The sequence below is a fragment of the Athene noctua genome, chromosome 8, assembly GCF_965140245.1.
Source record: "Athene noctua chromosome 8, bAthNoc1.hap1.1, whole genome shotgun sequence".
In the NCBI taxonomy this organism is placed as follows: Eukaryota; Metazoa; Chordata; class Aves; order Strigiformes; family Strigidae; genus Athene; species Athene noctua.
In genome coordinates this window covers 3,560,531-3,582,861 of record NC_134044.1, presented here as the reverse complement: position 1 = coordinate 3,582,861, position 22,331 = coordinate 3,560,531, and the positions used below count along the sequence as shown (strand labels likewise).

Below are 22,331 nucleotides of genomic sequence, written 5' to 3'. Positions count from 1 at the left end.
AAAGGACATTTGCTCAAAGTGAACAAAGGGCCCAAGCCAGCTTTTCACCTTTAGAGAGAGAAACGCTCCAGAGGAGTCAAATGTTCCCATTTCTTCCTCTGCATCTTCTAAGCACCACTCAGGGAGACTGTCCCTGTCATCATCCATGCTGCCACTCCCACACCGTACTCGTCGATAACCCCGTTCATCATCTCGTTCCCGGAAATCGAATTCAAACCTCCGCCGTCGCTCCATGTGCTCTCGCCAGCCTGCAGAACAAGGGCCATGTAAGCAGGGGCGGGGGGGAAAGTAACCTTACAAGACAGTCTTGAGGGTAAGTAGTTTACTTGGAAGGGTGAAGGGGTGGGTGAAGAGACGGGAAAAAGTGACAGAAATTCAGAAAGCCCCTACATGGTACCATCCACCTATGATCAGGCATCTTAAAGGACAAGGGAAAGAAAAGGAGTATCTTACCATTAAGCAGGAGACTTTCAAATATCGTCCACTGTATATCCCCACATTATAAAGTGCATCATGAGCATTAAAAAAACCACGTAAGGCTAAGAAAGGTTGGGCTACATAATCTAAAACATGCTGGAGAAACAAAATAAGTCAAGTGACACTAGATCCTGATTGAATTTACCAGCCATCATCAACTAAAATATTTTTTGCAATCTTTATACATATAAAATTTCATATTTTCTTTTAGGCAATCTGCAAAAGTCACATCTTGAACAAACCACCCATGGTTTTTTTCCTCTTGTCCTCAGTGACACCTGAGTACATATACATGAAAAATGGACTGATGACTGTTCAAATATTTTTGAAAGGACTGTTAAGTAAATGGTAATTGAATGGTAATTTTTCTAGCCATGGAATACTGAACTTGGAATGATAAGAAAAGAAGAAAAACTTTCCAAATACAAATATACATTTTATTTCACTTTCTAATCGTTTTGGAAGACATCTTCATTCAGCCAAGTTTAAAATCTTCTGACTGCAATAATGTTATTTAAACTGTAAAGAACTTGCTGCTAAGGAAAACAAATTGGGAGGGAAAGGATTGCAAACAGCCTTCCATCCAACAGAAGCTCTCTTTACCAGAAATGTGCAAAGCAGAAATGAAAACACCTTAGTTTTCAGTGCTTTTAGTGGTGGCTGTGTTCTTTTCAGGAGAAAAAAGGTTAATTTTTTTGTCTCAGATTTTGTTAAATCAGTACAGTCTTATTGTCTATCTGATGGCTACCAGAAGTCACAGTAAAGAGAAGAAACACTGTCCTCTGTTCCATCTGCTTCATATGCGGAATGTTTCCACATCAACCTGAAGTATTAATATGCAAAAATCCAACTTTGTCTCACAAATACAGGAAACATAAAACAAACTCCTTCTAGAAACACTATGAACTTTAAGATCATATTTGATCAAGAAAACACAAAAGGTTAGACTTCAACAATGCCTTCACTATACCATATGTGCTTATTTGCAAATAATTCTACTGCATAACTTAATCTATGCCTCTAGTTATGCCTTTGAAACAAACAACATTTTTGCTATGCAAAACTGTCAAATCAGTGGTCTGAGGCAATCTTTTTAATGTCAAAGAAATACATAAGGTACAGTAAGCTTGCACTTATCCCATCTTTACTCCCCGTTTTAAAGTAGTTCTTAATATCTTAGGTAGACCTGTTGTGTCAAACCTCTTGTTCATCAATAACTTCTCGAAAAATATGTAAGCAAAGACAAGGGCTCACTGAAGAGGCACTAATGGAGCAAGCACTCCAGAGAGCTCAAGTACACTTTTGGACACTTACAATTCAGCTGGACAGGGTGCTGGGTCATCTTGTCTAGACCACGCTTTTGCCAATAAAGGTCAGACGAGATGATCTTTGGGGTCCCTTCCAAAGTGGTATTCCGTGATTCTATGAAGTAATAACCATTTCATACATCCTCTTCAGAAGAGGATGCCTGAATCATGCCCCATGCCCTCTGCCCACAGCGCTCTGGCCTTCAACTTAGTAGAAACCTGCACCTCCAGAGTTTGCAAGAGTTATCTTTTCAGGCAAATCATACATATGCACACCTCATTAAAGTGCTGCTCAATTTTAAAAGAACAAAAGCATCTCTGGGACCAATCAGCAACTAAGAGACCAACGCAGTCTACCCAAAAGAAAAGGCACTGAAATTCCACTGACATGGCACAAGAAGCAGTGTTAAGTTTACTTCTCCCCTCCTCATCGGAAACAGCAACACTTCAAAAGCAGGACTGACTTCCTTTGGAATCAGACAGCTTTTGCTGAGGTTTACGTGTGACAGGCTGCTGACAGACAGACTGGATTTTTGATTAAAACCACAGGAAGACATATCCTCAGCACAGCCAGCACTGCCACTGTCAGGTTTCCCAATATGCGGAAAAACGGAGCTATGGCCTGAACCTGGCAATGTTATACCATACAAACAGATTAGTATCTCTGCCTGTTTGCTATCCTGTGGCTCACAAACAGCTGAGCATCTCTTCAGCTCTCTTATATAAAAGAAGAAAATTTGGTATTAAGAACTTTCTATACAGCCATAAATGGGCCATCTTGAGACCACACACTGAGAAAAGCCTCAATTATTTTTACACAGCTCACACCATGAGCACAGGCTCTTCATAGTGGGACCCAGAAACATGGGTTTTGAGGTGAATTCTAAGCATTTTGTTAATTCCAGGTATCTTCAAAGTTCAAATTAAGAACTTAATGAGGTTTTGATTGCAAAGATTTAGTCACATAATTTCCTTTTATAGCCAATATATTTTCAGAGCTAGGTGGGCAGGCAAAAAGAAGAGATAAGCGGAGCAGACACATGCCCTTGTTTCTTAATAACAACAAGAATTTATAAAAGCCTAGTCAGAATACAGTGAGCAACTCAGGTGTCAAGTACAGGGCTGCCAATCTTTAAAGCAAAACAAAAGTAAAGACAAATCTTACCTTCTTACCTACAAGGTGTTTAGCCAACAGTTAGGGCACAAACACGGCTTTAAATTCAGTCCTGTAGTACCATTAGGCACCACTTACATAATCAAGATTTCAAGTTAAAAGAAATTACTTTAAACTAAATTCACCCCCTGCAACTTATGGTGGCATTATAGGTGGAAAAAAAGCCTGCTGACTGCTTCAGGAATTCCAAGTACACCTTAGTCTCATTTATTAATAGCTATTTATCTTGTAAAAGTTATATTCTCTAATTCAGAAAAAAAATTTCCAATGTATATTAAAGCAATAGTAAACAAAGCAATACTAAACACTAAACAAAAGACAAGGGAATAGTACACATTACTTTTTGGCATACATCATATATGAAGCTAATTTTTTTTTTCGCTCAATTTGAGAGCAAGATTCTCGAATATACTTCAGCTGCTTTAAGAAGCACAAAGCACAATGCCCAAAAGATAAGTAGTCTACTTGATTCACAGCAGTTTATTCTGAAAAATTGAGTGAACCAAGATTAATTTGAAAAGCCTTTCAAAAAAAGCAGCAACCAAAAAAATCTTTATATAAGATTACAAAGCCTCTCTAAAATGCTTTTCAGAAAAAAGATCTTAATAGGGCTGCTTAAACAAAGACACAAAATCATATCTCATCTGAGAAAATTTTAGGTGAGATGACATGATTTCTATTCCTTAAGGATGACTTAGTAACAAAAAACAAAATCAGAAACATCTGTATATAATTCACTAGTTTTGAGACCAGAAAAGGTTTGTATAGGTATTGGATAAAATGAACTGCAAATTTAAAAGGTAATCATTGCAAGAACTGAAACAGAAAGAAGGGCCTTTTTAGATAAGCAGTCATTAAAAAGACAGTTAAAGAAAAAGAGAACTTTGAAGCAACCAGTGAATTTAAAGCTATGGTCACATTCTTCTAACAGATAGTGAACCGGATCTAAAGATCCTATTTCACATCTACAATAGCAGTGGTACCACATTTGTTACCCAGAATAACTAGCAAAACAACTTCTCCATTGTATAAGCCAAGGAAAAATGTCTTCTCATCAGACTTCCGAGTCCTAGTACACAGACAGTAGTAGAAAAAGTAGAAAACCCTATAAACACTGACTGTAAAAGCCTGGTCATGCAATCCAGGCAGTTTTCATGCTGCAAAACCACAAAAGTTTACATCCTTCTGAATTAAGCAGTAGAATGAAAAAAGCATTATGCTTGTCTATTTTAAGGAGAAGTCTGATCTGCTTCTTCACTTTACTACCAATAGTCAGAAGATCCCTCACTTCATATGAGGCATAGCCATGTGAGTTTATTTAAACACAGCACGGACACATGACAGATCCCTTCAACTATGTCAAGGGAGTTCACTTTAGCTACATTAAATCAGACCACAGAATCTAGGAAGCTATACTATGGGGCACAAGACTGCTTCAGCATAAGCAGTCCCTCCTCTTGATCCTTTGTGCCTATTAAAAAAGCACAAAATTACCAGATTTAGGTCAGCCATCCTGCAGTAAACACAGCTGAAGGAGCAAGAGGAATTCAAAAGCTGGAAAAACAATGGTCTGTGGGAAGCACAGTATTCTTTACTTAACAACAGAAGATAAACTCAAGCCTGACAACTGCTATGTTCTTCTAAACTGTTCTCCAAAAGAAAAAAGCAAGCAGCATACGGTCTAGTAGGGAGTACACAGAGCTAAGCCAGAGGAAGGTCCAGCTGAACCATGACGACAGTACTCTGAAGACATTTCTCTATTTTTAGCAGGACACATGATTAGTACTATTACCTAACAGCAGAATAAGTACAAAGAAGCAGTTTAAGCCATGCCAATTTGAGTTAAACTCATTGTTTAAAGGCAGAATGTAATTAAAACCATTTTGATGGTCCTGTGGCTACTACTAACAGGAGAATTCAAATACAGCTCTGACCAAAGCAGAGAGACTAGAACAATACAGCTGTCAACTCAATCTATCTCAAAATTAGCAACTTCTCCGCAGATTCACAAAATTCTTAGAACAGGCTTTTTATTATACCTGCTAAAACTAACTTTTAAGTGAAGTCAGGTTAGTGGTCTACTAAAGCAAAAATTCAAATAAACAGTAGTATTTCCTATGAGGGAAGTAAAACGAATTTTCAAAACCTTCCTTAGAACAATTTCCAAAAAATTTCAAGACATGAACTTCTGAACTTTGAGGTCCACGCTTCCTTTAAAGCTAAAGCATGCAGGCTTTTATTTGCAAAACACTCCACTCTTAAGTATCATGCTGCATCTGATCATCATGAGGTACAATCATAGCTGGCCTGATGTCATCTGAACTATCTAACAAAGTAGCAGTGTCTAATGAACAACTGTGACCAAACACTGATGAAAAGAAAATTACATTCTTCAAAATTTGCCCTCTAGCCCTGCTCTAAATAGAAAACATCTGGTAATAAATCTAGCTTTGGGCTTACTGCTAAATTTTAGTACAAGCTAACAGTTGTTTGAGGGCAGCATAATACATAGCTGTGGAGAGGGTTAGGAACAGAGGTAATGGTTGCTCACAACTGTTACAGTACTGAAATTCCTTTGGGATGTTGAAAAGGGTGATAGGCCCCCTGTAAGAGCAAGTGTGACTTCTTTTAATTGATGAAATGGAGTTGTCCACCTCAGCCCCAAAAATGTGCCATGGTGCCTTTGCTTCCCTATGAAGGTAGTAGCCACAGTCCTTCTTGGGCTCCCCAGAAGCCTCCTGCAGCCAAAAAGACACCCAAAACCAAGATCCCACAACAAGTATGACTGGCTAGCAGCATCTTTTCCAAGCAGAAGGAAAAAACAAATAAAAGTGTTTCAGCCATACTACTCAAATACCAAGTTCTGCTTTGTATTTCTCCTGCAACTCTAGCAACGGAAAACAAGTTACCTAGACTGACTTTGTCACGCCATGGGACAGTAACACCAAACTGAAATTTAGCAACGCAAGACATCCTGTAACTAACTACAAGATGCATAGAGCAACATATGTTAAGATTTTCCAAGGATGCCTCTTGGCATTACAAGCAAGAGCCCAACAACCTGAATGGTTTAGTGTCAGCATTACTCTGCAGCCTCAGATACGCTACCTAACGTGGGTAACTTCTCTCCCCTCAACACCATAGCCACAGAGAAACAGTATTATTAAAAAAACCCCAATTTTACCAGGCACATAAGACACCTGGAGCACAACACAGACAAGCGCACACCTGAAAAATATTGTTCCTTTAAATACATTAGGGTATTAAAGACTTTTAAAAGAAATCAAAAGGCACATAATTTTATGATCAAGAGCCCCATGTATGCCAGAACAGCATTTAATGACCCAAATCACATGAACTTTACCTGATTTTGTCCCAAACTTTATGCCACCTCCCATTCCTCTGCTTTCCCCATGCCCTGATTCACCCACTGCCCCTTCCCTATAACCATTGCTGCACTTCTCTCCCATCTCCTCTCACCTGGACTGTGAGGGCGCCACCTCTCACCATCCCTCCGTGACCCAGCCAGTCGCCAGCCTCCATCATCATCTTCCCCATTTTGTTCCTCCCTGAAGATGCGCCAGTTCTCGCTCTCAGAGCGTATAAACTCATGCTTCCTCCCCGTTGTTGCTGTCCCACCTTCCTCAAAGTTTGGTCTCACTGAAAAGAAAGCACATGCCAGTGAACATGCATACCATCTTTAGGAACCTAGAAACAAAAGGGTTGAAATCTTGCTCCCTTAGAGGCAAAAATGCACCACAAGTGGTCATAGGAACCTAGGGGAGGAAGGGAAGCTCATGGAAGGACACACATTTAAGAAATCCCTCCACACTCCTACAGACCTTAGGATGGAAAGACTGAGGAAAAACAGAAGAAAGCAAAGCATGCAGGAAATTATGACATGGATAGGAAAGACAGAGTGTGGAAAAAGGCAACAGTTTAAGAGACATAGGGAAGCACAAAAGAAGCTGAAGAGTGCCAAAAAAATAAACTGCTGTATCACGAGGTCTCACACTAAAGAAAAATGTGAATAAACTGTAAACATTACACACATTTTATATAAACCAAACATATTTGCTACTTCTGTAATAAACAGAACATATGATCTATATCTTTAATCCAATACGATGTACGTTGTTCTTGCATTGTTTTAGAAAGGACTGAAAATTAAAAGTAGGATTGGGATTAAACAAGAAAAACATAACAGTTAACACTATCATGTGAATCCATCTTCTAGAGAGCCAAGGTCAGCATATTAGGAGTTAGAAGCAACTATGCTCAAGCTCAAGTACAAGACTACCAGAAGTTTAGGAGATGGTACAGTTTTTTAGTTCCTAATTTACATTACATTTAAAATAAAACATAGAAAATCCTCAAGTCCTTAATGAGGAGCAGCAGTGAAGAGCAACCACATGCAGTTTTCCCATGCTTCACAGAAAGTAAAGGCTACAAACTCAACAAAATCTAAGTCTGGGAAATACAGGGGGTTTTCATTTTATATCTCTGAAAAGCATCATGTAGAAGAACGTAACTGCAAGTACAGGGAAGCCTCTCTCTATTGCTCCTTGGATGGGCTTCACAGAGTAGAAAACTAGGAGAGAAAGGCTACAGAGCCAAGTCAGCTGAAAGTAAAACAGAGATAGTAGCCCAGGAGAGAGCTGCAGTCCAACAGACCAGATGAGCCTAAGATCCATATGATAAGGAATATGCCTCGTTCTTTCTCAACTTATTTTTAAAATGCTACAAGAAAAGGTAAATATTTTTTAAATTCTGCATCACAACGCACTCATTTTTCCTTAGTAAAACACTTACCGACAGGGGGAAAAAAAAAGCTATGATTTGCTATTTTGAGACTAGAAAAATGTTTTTAGAGTTATATCTATTCTTTGCATCAAAATTCACAGGTACTACCTGACGCTCATCAGTAATGTTAATTCAACATATTTTAGACACTACCAATTGAGAAAAAGATATGTTATTTCTTCTATCATTATTAAATTCAGTTAAGATTCTGGAGACTTTTTAACACTGACAAGCTATCAGCTCACTGGCTCTGTTCTGCTCTTCCATAAACATTCAGAGAAACAAGCTACGTAAAGAATATTGTGAAGTCTACTTTGCCACTGAATACCTGTACGTTCTTAGCCTCTCTGCAGATATATATGTGCTATAGGCATACCCAAGGCAACTCAGGTTTTTTTAGTCCTTATGACAGCTGGGTTTGCTCCCAAAAACTGAACTATCAGTCAGGTTTTGTATTCTGAACTTGCAGAAAATGGCATCCCCATTTGCTGCTGTGGGGTTTGAAACATCTCTACAGAGGTGACACCTGTGATTCTGAAACCTTTCTAAACACAGCAGCACTCCAGTATGTCTCATGACTGTTCTGATGCCACACTTCAGTGGAAATAAGAGAGAAATCATGACATACTTAAGCTTTCTGGTATTAGGACACTATAGCAAGCAATATTCAGACAGCAAGGTATGTGTCAAAACAGATCTGACATTAGATGATCTTGCACATTAGACAGATCAGCCAAGAAACTAGTTCTTTACAAATACAAATTGGTCACAGGTGAAGGATCAGAAAAATTAAGCTACCCAAGTGACAGAAAGACTATGATAAAACTCTATACAGGAATACTCCTACAGTTTACATCTAAATTCATAACTTGCAAAGCCCTAGCATATTGTCTTTGCAAACTGTTCTAGACTTGAGAACACTCAGCTGAAATTACTTAGGTCAGAGTCAGTATTTGGCAATGCTTTGAGGATGAAAAAAATAAAAAATGCAATCGATGGTTTTGCCTTGGACTAATTGACTGGACTTCCTGAAGAGAAGGAGCAGGAAAAGGGCACCTCTGTTCAAGTCTGTCACAAAGCCAGCAATGGTGTTTACAGAACACTTCAGATAGAGCCTAGTGGTATCCAGCCAAAAAAGCCTACAGCTGTGCAATGCTGAGTTGAAGGGAAACCAACTGCGAAGATCAAGACTGAGATTCTGGGACATAGCCCTGTGGCAACACGTTTGTGAAGAGGACTTACTAACAGAATGGCAAATAACTTCTGTTCTCCATGCTGTCAGTCTATGTTTCCTATGATATGCTCACTGTTTGGAGAGAATAAACAGGAAAGTGATGATTGACAGCAATACTGTTTCCTCTAAAGAGGGCAAAAACTAGAGTCTACTAAGTGCTTTGACTTGATTTCTTCTGTCTGGTGCATGCTACATACTTTCTCAAAAAGAGGATAAGCAGAAAAAACCTTTGCAGCTAGTGTTTTTAAAGGAATTCAAATAATTTTGCCTAGGTGTGTAATTTTGTAGCTCATTTTACAGAAGAACAAAACAAATGGCCTTAAGAGGATGTTTCTAAAGGAGGACTACCTTCTCATTAGGACAGTATTTGACATGCTAAGGGACACCATTGGAATACACAGTGAAGCGACTCACTTGTAACCAAAGCCAGTGACAGATGAGAAGTCCTGGTGCTCATTTCTAGCTTCACATTTTCTCTCTCCATAAAGATCTCAATCTCAACAGTAGGTGTCTCAAAGACATACTATGCAAGTATCACGCTGTATTTTTTCACTAAACTGACCATTACCCACTGTCATGAGTATGGGTGAACCAGTAAATTCAAAGGCATTAACAAGAGTTTAATTCCATAACACGCACCTGGAAATTACATACTGTAGCTATTTCATCTGTTGTATGACAGTGTTAGATTTTTCAATCCATTCACCTGAATGAGATGAGCAAACCTGTGACTGGACACCACATGCTTTCTACAGTATAAAATATGGTTTGTAAGAAAATACGGCTTGAAGAAAAAAAATCCTACTTGTGAATAAAAGAGGCTGTCTGTAGTGGAAGTTCAACCACCAGAGTATAGAGAAGGGTGAAGGACAAGTCACATCATCCCACAGGCTTGCCACAGTGGTGGGAGTTCCCCTGCACTGCATTATTTGCCCTGGTTCTGAAGGTCACACTATGCCTATGACAATTTTCGGTGCTGTGCCTGAACATGTATTAGAAGGTTGCATACTAACGAAGCAAAGAATTAATGTTTTGCAATTTAGGGTTGGGGGAAGGTTAAAAAAAAAAAAAAAGCCCACTAAAATGAGGGTGGATTTTGTTTCCTAAGCAGGAAAGTCTACATTAATAATTTTCCCAGCAGGCCTTCAGTAGTTTTACTGCAAACAACCACAGCCTTTGTTTCTCAGATCCTCTTACATCTAACATTCATCAAAGCCCTCACATCAGCAGCTCACCAAGGGGAAAAAAAAAAAAAGTGTGAAATACTACTGCATTACAAAGCTGTCCTCAGAGTTTGGTTTAGTAGTTTAGTAGTGCAGCATGCTGACCACTCTGAACAGACATTCAGCTAAAACATCTTCCCTAACTAACTCTTCTCATTTGCTAAGCAGGAGAGAAAAAAGCTTAACTGAAAGCGGTTTCATTTACTGCACGGAATCAGCAACCCACCTAGTCTGCATTGTTACATTCCTAGGCTTTAGCAGAACCCTGTGATTAATTCCATGTTTTCACAAAGGAGCAATGTGCAGATGGAAGAGAAGTGGCCAGATCTACATCTTCTGACCAGCATTAAGCTACAGTTCAGCAACACCCTCCAGAGCCCACAGGCTGTACCATTAACAGCAAGGTGGGGCTGTAGCTAACACCAACACTCCGGAGCTGGGGACCTAATGAGAAGAGGAAGAAGTGGCACTAGACAAGCAACAGTGAGACACAAGAGTTTCTCTTTTCACCTAAACAAACAGTAGTTGACACTGGTCAGGGAGAGAGTATCCAAGAACAGTGTTTTTCAGCAGCAATATGGGAACTTTTTCTATTCAGCTTCTCCAGAGGAATTTTGGCCTCTTCAACTGTCGTGTAAAACTTTAAGATTATACAAACCTAAAAAATGATCTTGATTAAGGAGGTGAGGGGGAAGGCACCCCTTCTCCAAGTAAGTGTTTGAGGATTTCTCCTTGGCCGCTAAGGGTTTGTGTTGGGTAAAGAAATGCTCCTAACAAACCAGCATTCTTTTCCACATGATCAGAGCTAACCAGCCCCCCTGCAGGCAAAATGACCAATCAAATCAGCTTCAGATGAAAACCAAACCCCCCCCCAGCATTATAAACACAGGAATGAGACATACAAACCCATTTTTTAGAATTTTTTTTTTTTTAAAAAAAAAAGGATCTCTACCAACCACTTGTGGGAAGTTTCTCGCCAGTGTTGGGACCAATACACAAGACCAGCCCAGTCCCTCTCCTGGAGCCCAGGTGTTCCTCTTCTGCACACAAACCCTTCAAAAACTGGTAAGTACACAAAGCAATTTTAATTTTTTTTTTCTTTTTCTCGCTGTACAATTAGAATTCTTTAAAGTTTTTTTCAGAGCACAATTTTATTCATAAAGCTTGCTATATCAAGTATCACCTTAAACAAAATGGTTTCTGATTTTCCCCCCTGAAAAAGAAGAAAGTGCTCTCTCAGACGACTATAATCCTAACAGCATAGAAATCAAACCCAAAGTCATCATGCAATGTTTCCTCCAGAAATTTTTCAAGATAAACAGTGCTGGAAAGACTTTGCAACACTCTGCAAACAGGGAGCATTTGCAAGCCTCCAGCTAAGGTAGCCAGGTGTTACCTGACCAAGTATTATGAAAAAGTCATCCTCACCATCTTGCTGCATCCATCATAAATCAGCATTTAACTTCCTTTCCATCACAAATTAATGATATGAGCTTCACTTCAAGCCTGCTTTTACCATCTCTAATTAGATCTCCTGCCTTCATTTTCAATCAATGCATTCTCTGTGCTTATGGACACACTGTGAGCTAGCACTGCTGCCCACAAAACCATGCATGGGCATCGAGTAGGAGCTCCGAGGTCCTAGAAAACTCAGTCATTCTAGACAAGCGTTTAGGAAGTCTGTATCATAGGTCAAGACTGCTCTTCAAAACCAGCAAGTTCCACCAAAAAATGGATGGCAGCAGACTTCTATTACTACAGCCTTACATCAAATAAAAATCCTCCCTCTTAACCATAAATTTACTCCTTCATTAACAAGATTTGATTTTGCATTTAAGTTTCTCTACAGGGATTTAATATATACAATTATATTTTAAAGCCTTAAACAACATTTAACCAAAGTCTCCGTAAAGTTTTTCTAAAGGTGGCCAGACTAGCTAGTCCACTCAGACGCTACTTCATTATCAGGAGTTAGGGTTCATATGGATCCTCACAGTATTTCAGCATGTTGTACTATGTGAAAATACATTATACATGAAATGGAGCATTACAGACATCCCCAAAAATCAAATACATAAGCAGACTTCCTTTCTGTATTATTAAAAAAAGAGACATGCTCTCCCATAAAGTGCATTCTATAATAAACTGTCATGAAATGTTAAAAGTACAAGCTCTCACATCCTATGCTTTGTGGCACTGGCTCTGAAATGTATGACTTAGTCTCAACAAAGTAAAGTTCTCGTTTTTACAAGACTGATTTACACATGTAACAAGTCCTAGAAACTGTTACCTTAATTCTGCAGACTGCTCCAAAAAAATCAGTTTTGTTACAAACTACTCCCCTTCATCTCAATGGGGCATTAGCTACAAAACCTAAAGGACAAACATGTTTGCAATTTTAACTATTTACTAACAACTGTAGCGTAAGCTTTCAACCAAAGCAATTAACTGAATTACTCCTGCATTTCTAAGATTGTCCCCTAATGTAAGTTACATGATCCAGTCATGTCATCAATACTGAAAGAGCCTTCATTTCCTAACATTCAATGTCAGAGCATCCCAAATATTGCGATTCAATCTAAAAAAAACAATAATGAGATTTTAATAGTGTGAAAGTGCTTTTAAAAGAATTATAAACTTAGTTTGTTCTTGTTGCAAAGTCCAGAGGCAGCAACACCTTGGAATGATCACAGCTTAAGAGTATAGAGATGTTTAAATCTGAAAATAGTACAAGATTATGTGGACCCAGGTCAAGTAAAGAGGGTATGTACACATTCCCAGAGGGGCATGCCAGCACCACCTGGGCTCTAATAAATCTTCAAATTATGCTACAGTTGTAAGCAGTTTTTGCAGTTACACCCAGCAAACAGCAGGTCTTCGATTGCTATGCTTTCATGAAGCCATGCATTATGAACTGCCTCAAATCCCTCCCAATTACAAGAGGTTTTGTTAAGAATAGAAGTTGGGCAGCACTGCAGAAGTCTCCCCTGAACACAGCTCCACATAAAGGCATTCAAGCTCCTAAAAAGGCTGCAGGTGCATTAGTGTATGGAGCTGAAAACAGGCTGGAAGTGTCACTTTAAATGCCTTCAACTGAAAAGGCAAACAAAATGAAAATTAAGACACTGCTGCATGAGTCCCCCTGCAATCCCACCAGAATCTTAACAGCTGAGATTCTGCTGTCAAGAGAAAGGCTAAGCAAGAAGAAAGAAGAGGAAAGCAAGACAGTGGCATGAAGCTGAAATGCAACAGAACTCTGACAACACAAGGAAGATGATCTCAATGAAAAAGGTAAAGTGTGAAAGATCAGTGTGCTAGATCATGAATTTCAGAAATGCAGGCAATAACCTAGAGCTGCAAGGCAAGGTTTTATTACACATAAATCATTAGCAAGTCAGGTCAGTTTAGAACCTGTCCAACTGCTAGGAAAAGGGAAACTATGACTTCAGTTTAAAAAGACAGTACCTTGATTTCTCTTACAACACTATATAGAAGAAAGAAGCCACAATGAGGGACAATGATGAAAAGATTTTAAAAAAAAAAAGCTAAGAACTGACATATACACTGGAGTTGGTGGTAACCATTTAATTTTCAACAGACTGGAAGCAGGAAGGATTAAACACACTGAATGCATGACAAAAGACTGGTCAACATGCCAAGAAAGGTTAGAAAAGCCGTATCTGACAGTTCCAGTCTTTCCAGTCAAGGACTATCATATCAGCTGGCAGATGGAAGGAGAACAACACCCCAAAGCTACAACAATTTCACAAGTCAGGAACAAGGAGAAGCAAAACCAGACAAACAGCATAACATAAAAGTTAAGAGATGAAGTTAGACAAATCTGGATTAGAAACACAGTTTGTATTTAGCAGTGGAGATGAGTTTTCATCAACTAACAATGCAGAATTTTTCTTTTCAGATCAAAGCTGAATGTCTTTCCTAAAACATACACTGCTTGAAACTGGGATTAATGCGGGGGCATCAAGGACCATGCTAGGCAGGGGATGGGATCAAATGGTTCCAAACTGTACTGTACAATTTCATTAATTTATCACTAACAAGTAAAAAAGGTATTTGTATTTTTTACTACAGTGGTCAAAGAAAGGAGTAGACAGAAGACAATAGTTCTTTCTAAGTTCAAATCCACATCTACTCTTAAGTTGACTGCTTCTGAGAATACAGATCCTCCATCCCAAGTAGACTGTTTCTTACAGGGCAGTTGTTCTTTCACCTCTTATTCTAAATCAACACACTGCTCTCAGAGCCTCTTTGCAGTTTCTTACACATTTTTCCCACTCCAGGAAACTGAGACTTGTGGCTCTTAAAGCCATCAATAGTTTCTACAAAAAAACAGTTTTGGAACTCAAGCTTACACACCTCCAATGCTATCACTGCCATCAAATTAGTTACCTAATATTTTAAACAGTCAAGAAAAATCAGAGGCCTACATCAAATGAGACCAGAGCAGTAACCTGGTTAACCTCAGCAGGCAAACTCCCCTGCTGGGAGTCTCGAGGAGCAGAGACACAAGGCTGTTGTGAAATGTGCTGCTGGGCACTAATGGAGGTTCTCTTTCTCAAGTATCTTTGAAACCTGTCAGTCATGGATCTTCCCCCACAGAAAAGATCCCAAACAAGCTGACAGTGAACACTGACTAAAATTTTTCAGAACTTTAAGTCAACATTAAGTGATTAATCACCACCCTAGAAAGCTTCTTAATAAAATTGAGCCCTGCAATGCTGATATTAGCACTGATGTGTGGAAGATGTGAAGTGTAGCCAAGAAAAATGTACCACATAAAGTATGTTTTTCCTTTTTCTCTTAACATATGTAACACTGTAGAAGAGGCTTCTGTCACCAATCAGTCAATATCAAATTCATTCTCACAGCATACATTTGTTTTGCAAATCCAAATTACTTAGAGGCTATGAAGCAGATGCTGCCCTCAAAGTATCATGAGAATTTAGACAAATACACTAATTTGGGGGTTTTGGTTTTGTTAGTGTGTCTTTTTTTTTTTTTTCAAGAATGCATGATGTTTACATCCAGAGGCATTTTACTCTGTAAGTGTTCTCCTCTATTCAAACAAGGGAGTACTTCTTGTGAGTACTGCTTATTCTAAGATGATAGAACCAAGGCATTGTCCACAGCTCATTTTGAGCATGGTCCCCATCATCCTTCCCCTTCAAAGATGTCTATTTTCCAGCTTCTTCAAGGCATCCAGAAGGACTCTTCTAAATCTTAGCATAAGGACTCTGCTCTACAGACAAGTCACTAACCATCCAGTTCCTGAAGCATTTAAAATTGTATTCAGGTTATTGTAAATTCCATAACAGTGCAGCAAGACTGAAAACTGTCATTTGGAGAGCTATATAGTAGACCAAAGATATAACTCACATGAAGGTGGGAGGTCATGCTATAAACTCAACGGACTATGATCAGAATCCCCCAAGAAAAGCACACTGGTACTATTGACCAGGAGAGTCTCGGTATGCCCACTGTATTCTTTGGCACAGGGAGTGGTTTCAAAATATTCCTTCTAGGAGACATGATTTGGAAAAATGAGGGGAAAAACACCAAATTCCACTCAGGCCATCATCTACTCGACCTCCTTTGACATGCTACATGGATAAAAGAAATAGCTGGATGGTTTTGAGAACCAACAGAAGAAAAATGAAAATTGAGCTAAATATCCATTCTGATGCCAATTCTCATACTTCAGTACTCATTAAGCCCAAGTAAAAGCAAAAAAGTATGTTCTGCAATTACTAAAATCTGGTATCAAGATCAAGTAAATGGTCAAGAAACTGCTCGCTTACAGGATCAAAGATCGCAAGAAAGACTTTTACCTTTCATAAATTCATTCTGAAGTTCAGGATCCTTATACCTAATGTGTTTCAAGATAAAACTATGGCAGCACTCCTGGGGGGAAAATTTCTCTAGCCTGTTTATACATGGTATGATACACTGAAACAGCCATAATTCAGAGAAAGGTCAAAATCAATAGAAAACCAACAAAATTGAGTAAATACACCATGTGTAAGTATGATTTGCAGAATTTACATATATATTTTTAAATCCTCTGTTTTTCTACAAACAAGCTTCCTCACACCCTTCCTTAAGTAGGTTGTACATATTATGAAGTCTCTATTTTACATGAACCCATATTTAATTTTAATCTGTCCCAGGTGAACTTGAAACATTCAGTATTTACAAATTTATGGATTTGAGTGGCCAGTGTCTTTACAAAAGACACACAGCATCTCTGACAAGTTTGGCAAGTTTTGAGGTTTAAAAGTAAACAAAGGAACCTAACATGTCAAATACCTACAAATATCCATTTTGCTTCCCACATTTGCAATTCCATCTTCACCCCCTAATTCCCATACACTTGCTGTCCTATTTTCTTACTTGGTCACTAAGAAAAAATACACTGCTTAGACAGACTAGATTTCAAATTATGTCACAGCATATTTTCAGTATTGGTCTCCTGCTCTCTTTTTACCAAATCCCTATACAAACAGCCTCAGATTCCCTGAATACTGTAATTCTGCTTAACTGGACATGGTGGGTGCAGACAGACATTCCCTGAGCTACAAAAGTCTGAAAGGGCTACTAGGTAAACTACAGCATTCCCCTAAAATGCATAAACGTGTTATAGAAATAATACAATAACCATTATTTCCATAGTACTACTGTTAAGAGCATTCATAATAGTATCGGTGAACTACTGTACTCTGCTAAAGAGAAGTTAAAGCCTGATATAATCGGACAAAAATTCAGTTTCTTTTCAGATACAGTATGTCTAATCCCATCCCACTCACCCCTAAGAGAATTAAAGCATGCAACTCAGATGTAAATTTAGAAGGTAAAGTATGAAATTTATATTTAAACAACTAAGCAGGGAAAATTTGAGAAGTAGTCCAATTTTTAAACTTAATCTTTTTTAGCAAAGTATTACCACAAACAGTGGTAAATTCCTCTCCAGGCTCCTGACTTAATCTTCTCTGGATTGCAATGTATAAGCCCTCCTTTGTTGGCTGCAGTATTTCAACCCCTGCTGATGTGTCAAAAACTGTGAACGTTAGGCAAAATACAAATATGCTGCACTGTTCTCTCTTTTCTAGAAGATGACAACAGATATGATAGAGTGCAATAACAGCAAATCCAGTGCTCCCCTCCTGACCCAAAGATACCTGCGGATGGTGACCAAGGATGGACACAGCACACTCCAGATGGATGGTGCCCAAGGAAAAGGTCTGGCATACCTCCGAGACGCATGGGGAATATTAATGGACATGCGCTGGAGATGGATGATGCTTGTCTTTTCTGCTTCTTTTGTCATTCATTGGCTAGTCTTTGCAGTGCTTTGGTATTTGCTGGCTGAGATGAATGGGGACCTGGAGCTGGACCACGATGCTCCACCTGACAACCACACTATATGTGTCAAGTACATCACCAGTTTTACAGCTGCTTTCTCCTTCTCACTGGAGACACAACTCACAATTGGTTACGGCACTATGTTCCCAAGTGGGGACTGTCCCAGTGCTATTGCACTGCTTGCAATACAAATGGTCCTGGGGCTCATGCTGGAAGCCTTCATCACAGGTAATCCTTCATATTTAATCTTTAAATAAAATAGGTGTAATAATTAGATTTAAGAAATTGAGATAGAAATAAATAGTGATCATATCGGTATCCAAAAGAACATTTAAGTCAGTCACTATAAGGATGATGAGATTTCAGCGATGTATTATTAAAAAAGTTCAACACCTTTCATTAACAAAAAAGAAATCAGGCAATATCAAGGTTTGGACTTGAGAGATCCACTATTCCTTGGACAATACTTGTGGCAGATCCCCACTTATCAGTCTCAATCACTTATTTCTTATACCATTATCTCTCCATGATTCTTCCACGGAATTGCAATATTTAAAGTTATAAATATATAAAAAAATGATTTTAAGGTTTAACTTTTGTCTAGACAAAGTATTTCTGTTGACTCAGTGCTTAAGTATTCCTCAGTATCCAATGTACTGAAAATTTTTACAACATCACAGCTATTTCCAGGTATTTTAAGTTATTTAAAATAATTATCAGGTTTAAAGTATATCAAAAGACTTTAAGAAAACACAGGTTAGTTTACTGTGTATTAAGAAAGAGCTGCTCTAGGGGTAGTACACTCAGACCAGGTACTATTACCAGTTACAGTAAACTGGGGCAAGCTGACAGCTCTCCCTCCTACAGCTACAGTTCACTCTCCAACCATTAAGCGAACACAGTTTAGAAAAAGAAGCATTTTAGGAAAGCTATACTTTTTAAACAAAAATGGGTTAGTGTGATGCCAGCCTAGCAGTTTCAAACATGCAGGCTGAGGCTAGAAAGGCCATGTCCACCCAAGCCTGCTTCTGTCCCTTCAGACTGTTTCAGAGAGCTCAGAGGCTGCAGGGAACCAACCCAGGCAGGGTGCTCGTATTCCGTTTGCTCTTTTCTGTGATGCAGGTGCTTTTGTGGCAAAGATTGCCCGGCCAAAGAATCGGGCGTTCTCCATCCGTTTCACCCGCTCTGCCGTAGTGACACACACCGAGGGGAAGCCATACCTCATGTTCCAGGTGGCCAACACACGCTCCAGCCCACTGACTAGCGTCCAGATTTCTGCTATACTTTACCAAGAACAAGAGAATGGGCAGCTGCACCAAACAAGCGTGGACTTCCACCTAGACAGTGTTACTTTGAATGAGTGTCCTTTTTTCATCTTTCCACTGACCTACTACCATTTAATCACTTCATCCAGCCCTCTGGCTGCTCTCCTCCAAAAAGAAGCTGCTCACCATTTTGAGCTGGTTGTCTTTCTGTCAGCTGTGCAGGAGGGCACAGGAGAAACGTGTCAAAGGAGAACATCCTACCTCTCCTCAGAGATCATGCTGCACCATCGCTTTGCCTCCCTGCTAGCACGCAATGCCAAAGGTGAATATCAGATCAAGATGGAGAATTTTGACAAGACTATTCCTGAGCTCCCAGCTGCAGCTGACTCAAAGAGTCCAAAAAGGACTGACAAGGAGATCCGCATCAACGGACAGCACGCCGACAGCTTCCAGCTCTCTGAGACTGGCCTCACAGAATAGAGAGAACAGACTTTGAACTTTGTGCTTTTATAATTATTATTACATTAAATTTTTCAGGTTTCAGTTACAATCTTCCTTCCTTGCCTGCCCTGCCATCCTCTAGTGATCTTTCTCTTGTACTCCCATCCTTTTGATTACAACATGATATACAGAGTAAAGAGAACTGCTGTGCCCATGTAAACTGAGGAAAAGCTGGATTAACCACCCAGGACAAGTCAGGTACAAGAATCACAGTACTAATTCTTGGATATTAAAAGAGCTACCTGCTGAATTCACCAGACTATGATTAAAGCTGCACTGACCCTGAATGAAAAGACCTTCAAAACTCCCAAAGCTAACCAAAATCGTAATTCATGAGCTTATGCCAAAATGGACAACAATAAAGAAAAAGCTCGGTCAAAACCAATATGGGGTAATAAGTAACAATATTAGTTCTGAGATAAGCAACACTGTTTATTCAAGATCTTAATTTTTCTGTTATTTTAACTCTTTGGGAATACAGAGTTGTATCAGTTTTCAGATGGCTGAATTCAGTCTTAGAAAGTACTGCCAATCTCTCATGGCAGTGAAAAGCACTCCTGCTGTGCTTAATGAGCAAAATTGTAAATACTAACTGTAGTTCTTCATTCTGCCAAATAAGAGAACATCTCATTTCAAGACAGGTCTATGAAGACACTATCGAAAAATATTGATGTCTATGACAAATGCCACAGTGGAAATTTTTTTCATATTTGGAAACACTGAATAAATTATTTAGCAATGGAAAACGGACTGTTATAAATGAATTAACGTACTTTTTAAAAAAAGAACCATACATTCCACATGTTCTCACCTTTGCGCTGCTTGTCTCAAGTAGATCTGACATGAGTAGAACTGCATCCATTTATATTTTATGCTTTTTAACATCAATATTTGCCTGTACACACAGCACAAAAATATTTAGAGACACTTGAATCAATTTTAAAATAAAAAATTAAAACAAACCATACCTGAGACTTCTGTATTTAAGTGCCTCATAAACCTATTGCAATTAAGACACTGTTCTGAAGCTCCTAAATAATTTAAGAAGCTAAAGGATAAACAGAAAGATGGATAATTATTTCCAAGCTCTCAACAAAAGCAGTGCCTATTATGTGTTCATACTTGAACAGTCAAGTACCAAAATTTACCTTTCAAAGGTAAAAGACTTTTCCCAGAAACCAAGACGGCATAAATAGCAACTTTCATTAACAACAGCATAATACACTATCAAAAATGCTTCCTTTTAACTTCATTGAAGCGGTCAGCAGCAGGAAAAATGGTCTCAAGCTATCTGATGAGACACTGTTTAACTGAACTCTTCTTGAGCCCCAAAGTGCTTAACTGAAGCATGTTCACAACCACAAAGAGGTCAGCAAAAAGCTGTTTTGTTTTAGGGTCTGGGAAAATGGGAAGCAGCCCCACTGGAGCATTTCGTATTTCAAGGGGAATGAGGCAGAAGGCCCACATTTTCAATGCAATTCACTCTTGTTCCAAAATTGTTCAAGTATTGCTTCCCCACATTCCAAACCTCAGACAGATTTGGTTTTATCACAGACACTCTCAAAATATTTTTTTTTTTTAAATCTAATTTTATGTAAAAGTATTCATGAATACTGTGGAGCTTGGAGAGCACCACACTATCAAGTTACATTGCCTTCATTGCTACTTTTCTTAGCTAGGGACCCATGTGTATCCTAAAGATCCCTTTTCCACCCTCATATCAGTACAAATAATTATTAAGTATTTCTTGCAAGTGTTATTTCCACATTCTCTACCATTATAAGACTTGAGAAGAGTCCTACAAATTAAGAACCAGTGCAAGAGCAGTAGAACAGATTCCTGTGTCAAGTCTGAAATAATCATTTAGGAAAAAAACCCTGTACTGTGTGAGACATTGCTTTCCCATATATCACATACGCCAGTCTCAGACAAACCAATTGCTCTAAAATTCAGATGCATAAACCCAAAAGGAGGTACTATAATCTCACCAATTAGAGCCAAAGCTATTTCTAATTTCAATTAACATCCAACCAAAGCGTGAGCTGCTTTGTTTGGTTTCTAAATTATTTGATACTTTAGAAGTTGTCCTGTTTTTTAAATAATTTTCTATTTATAGATTTGGTTAAAAGGGGGTACAACAGCAAGAAAAAAGTATGTTTAGCATCCACTAAATGCAATAATCAAATATTACCTTTTGGAATGTAAAGCTGAAGAATACTACAGAAGCAAATTAGACAAACAAGTGTGTAGTTACTTCAGAACAGCTGCAGAACAAGGGGCAGACAAAACACCCCTATTGCTCTTACAGTTCCAGAGAACTGGTGACCCATGGATGTCTGCTAAAGTACTGGAAATATGCCATGGCCCAAATTGGAATACAAGCCTAGAAAAATTGCTGATGGGCTCTGATGCAACAAAACTGCACTCTATGCTTTGACTAACGTTGTAAGAGCAAGCTGGTGATGAACCTGCTTTGGATGCACCTCTTGCTAGAGAGGTAGGGAAGAAAAACAAGCCAGGCAGAGTAAGGGAAAGTGCAATTCAAAGAAATTCAACATCCTTCTTACAGTCACTTGAACACCCTTTTTATATTTCAGTCGTCTTAACCTAACCAGAAAATACACATTAAACAGGACTCAATCAGGTTTCACAACTGATTTACTCAATGCCTTGTTTAATCTATATTACAATTATTTACTACCAGTGTGCAACTGCTGGTAACTAATCAAATCCCTTCAGCTACTAAGCTGGTATTAGTCAAGAGGCTGCCCAGAAAATTAAGCACCTTTTGTGCAGTCCTAAAAGACAGCCATGATAAAGAAAACAACATGCTCATTTTCTTTGCTAATGGCTTCACCCTTCCAGAAGCGATTTGGGTTCTCAATGAAGTCTGTCAGAACTGTGAAAATCTGCAACAGAAACTCGCAAATACTCTGTGCATCTTCAATTTGCATACTGAAACTAGGA

The 22,331-nt window shown here is 38.8% G+C and overlaps 2 protein-coding genes across 2 annotated transcripts in view; one reads left to right on the top strand and one right to left on the bottom strand.

Moving 5' to 3' along the window:
• The window catches only part of GIGYF2 (GRB10 interacting GYF protein 2), a 76,035-nt gene that overhangs the window by 20,712 nt on the left and 32,992 nt on the right, over nt 1-22,331 (bottom strand). The window contains exons 8-9 of the mRNA XM_074911777.1: nt 6,439-6,618; nt 49-248 (exon numbers count right to left, since the gene is read on the bottom strand). Of these exons, the coding sequence (XP_074767878.1) occupies nt 49-248; nt 6,439-6,618 (380 nt within the window). The remainder of the gene's footprint in view (nt 1-48; nt 249-6,438; nt 6,619-22,331) is intronic.
• On the top strand, nt 11,096-20,208 carry KCNJ13 (potassium inwardly rectifying channel subfamily J member 13). Its single transcript, XM_074911780.1, has 3 exons — nt 11,096-11,283; nt 17,346-17,826; nt 18,721-20,208. Exons 1-3 carry the CDS (start codon nt 11,110-11,112, stop codon nt 19,341-19,343), a joined length of 1,278 nt encoding a protein of 425 aa, XP_074767881.1. The 5' UTR covers nt 11,096-11,109; the 3' UTR covers nt 19,344-20,208.

Coding starts and splice junctions, on each gene's coding strand:
- KCNJ13 (XM_074911780.1), top strand. CDS start 11,110: ATGAGACATACAAACCCATTTTTTAGAATTTTTTTTTTTTTAAAAAAA. Junction 11,284..17,345: donor CACAAACCCTTCAAAAACTG/GTAAGTACACAA, acceptor TCTCTTTTCTAG/AAGATGACAACAGATATGAT. Junction 17,827..18,720: donor GCTGGAAGCCTTCATCACAG/GTAATCCTTCAT, acceptor TCTGTGATGCAG/GTGCTTTTGTGGCAAAGATT.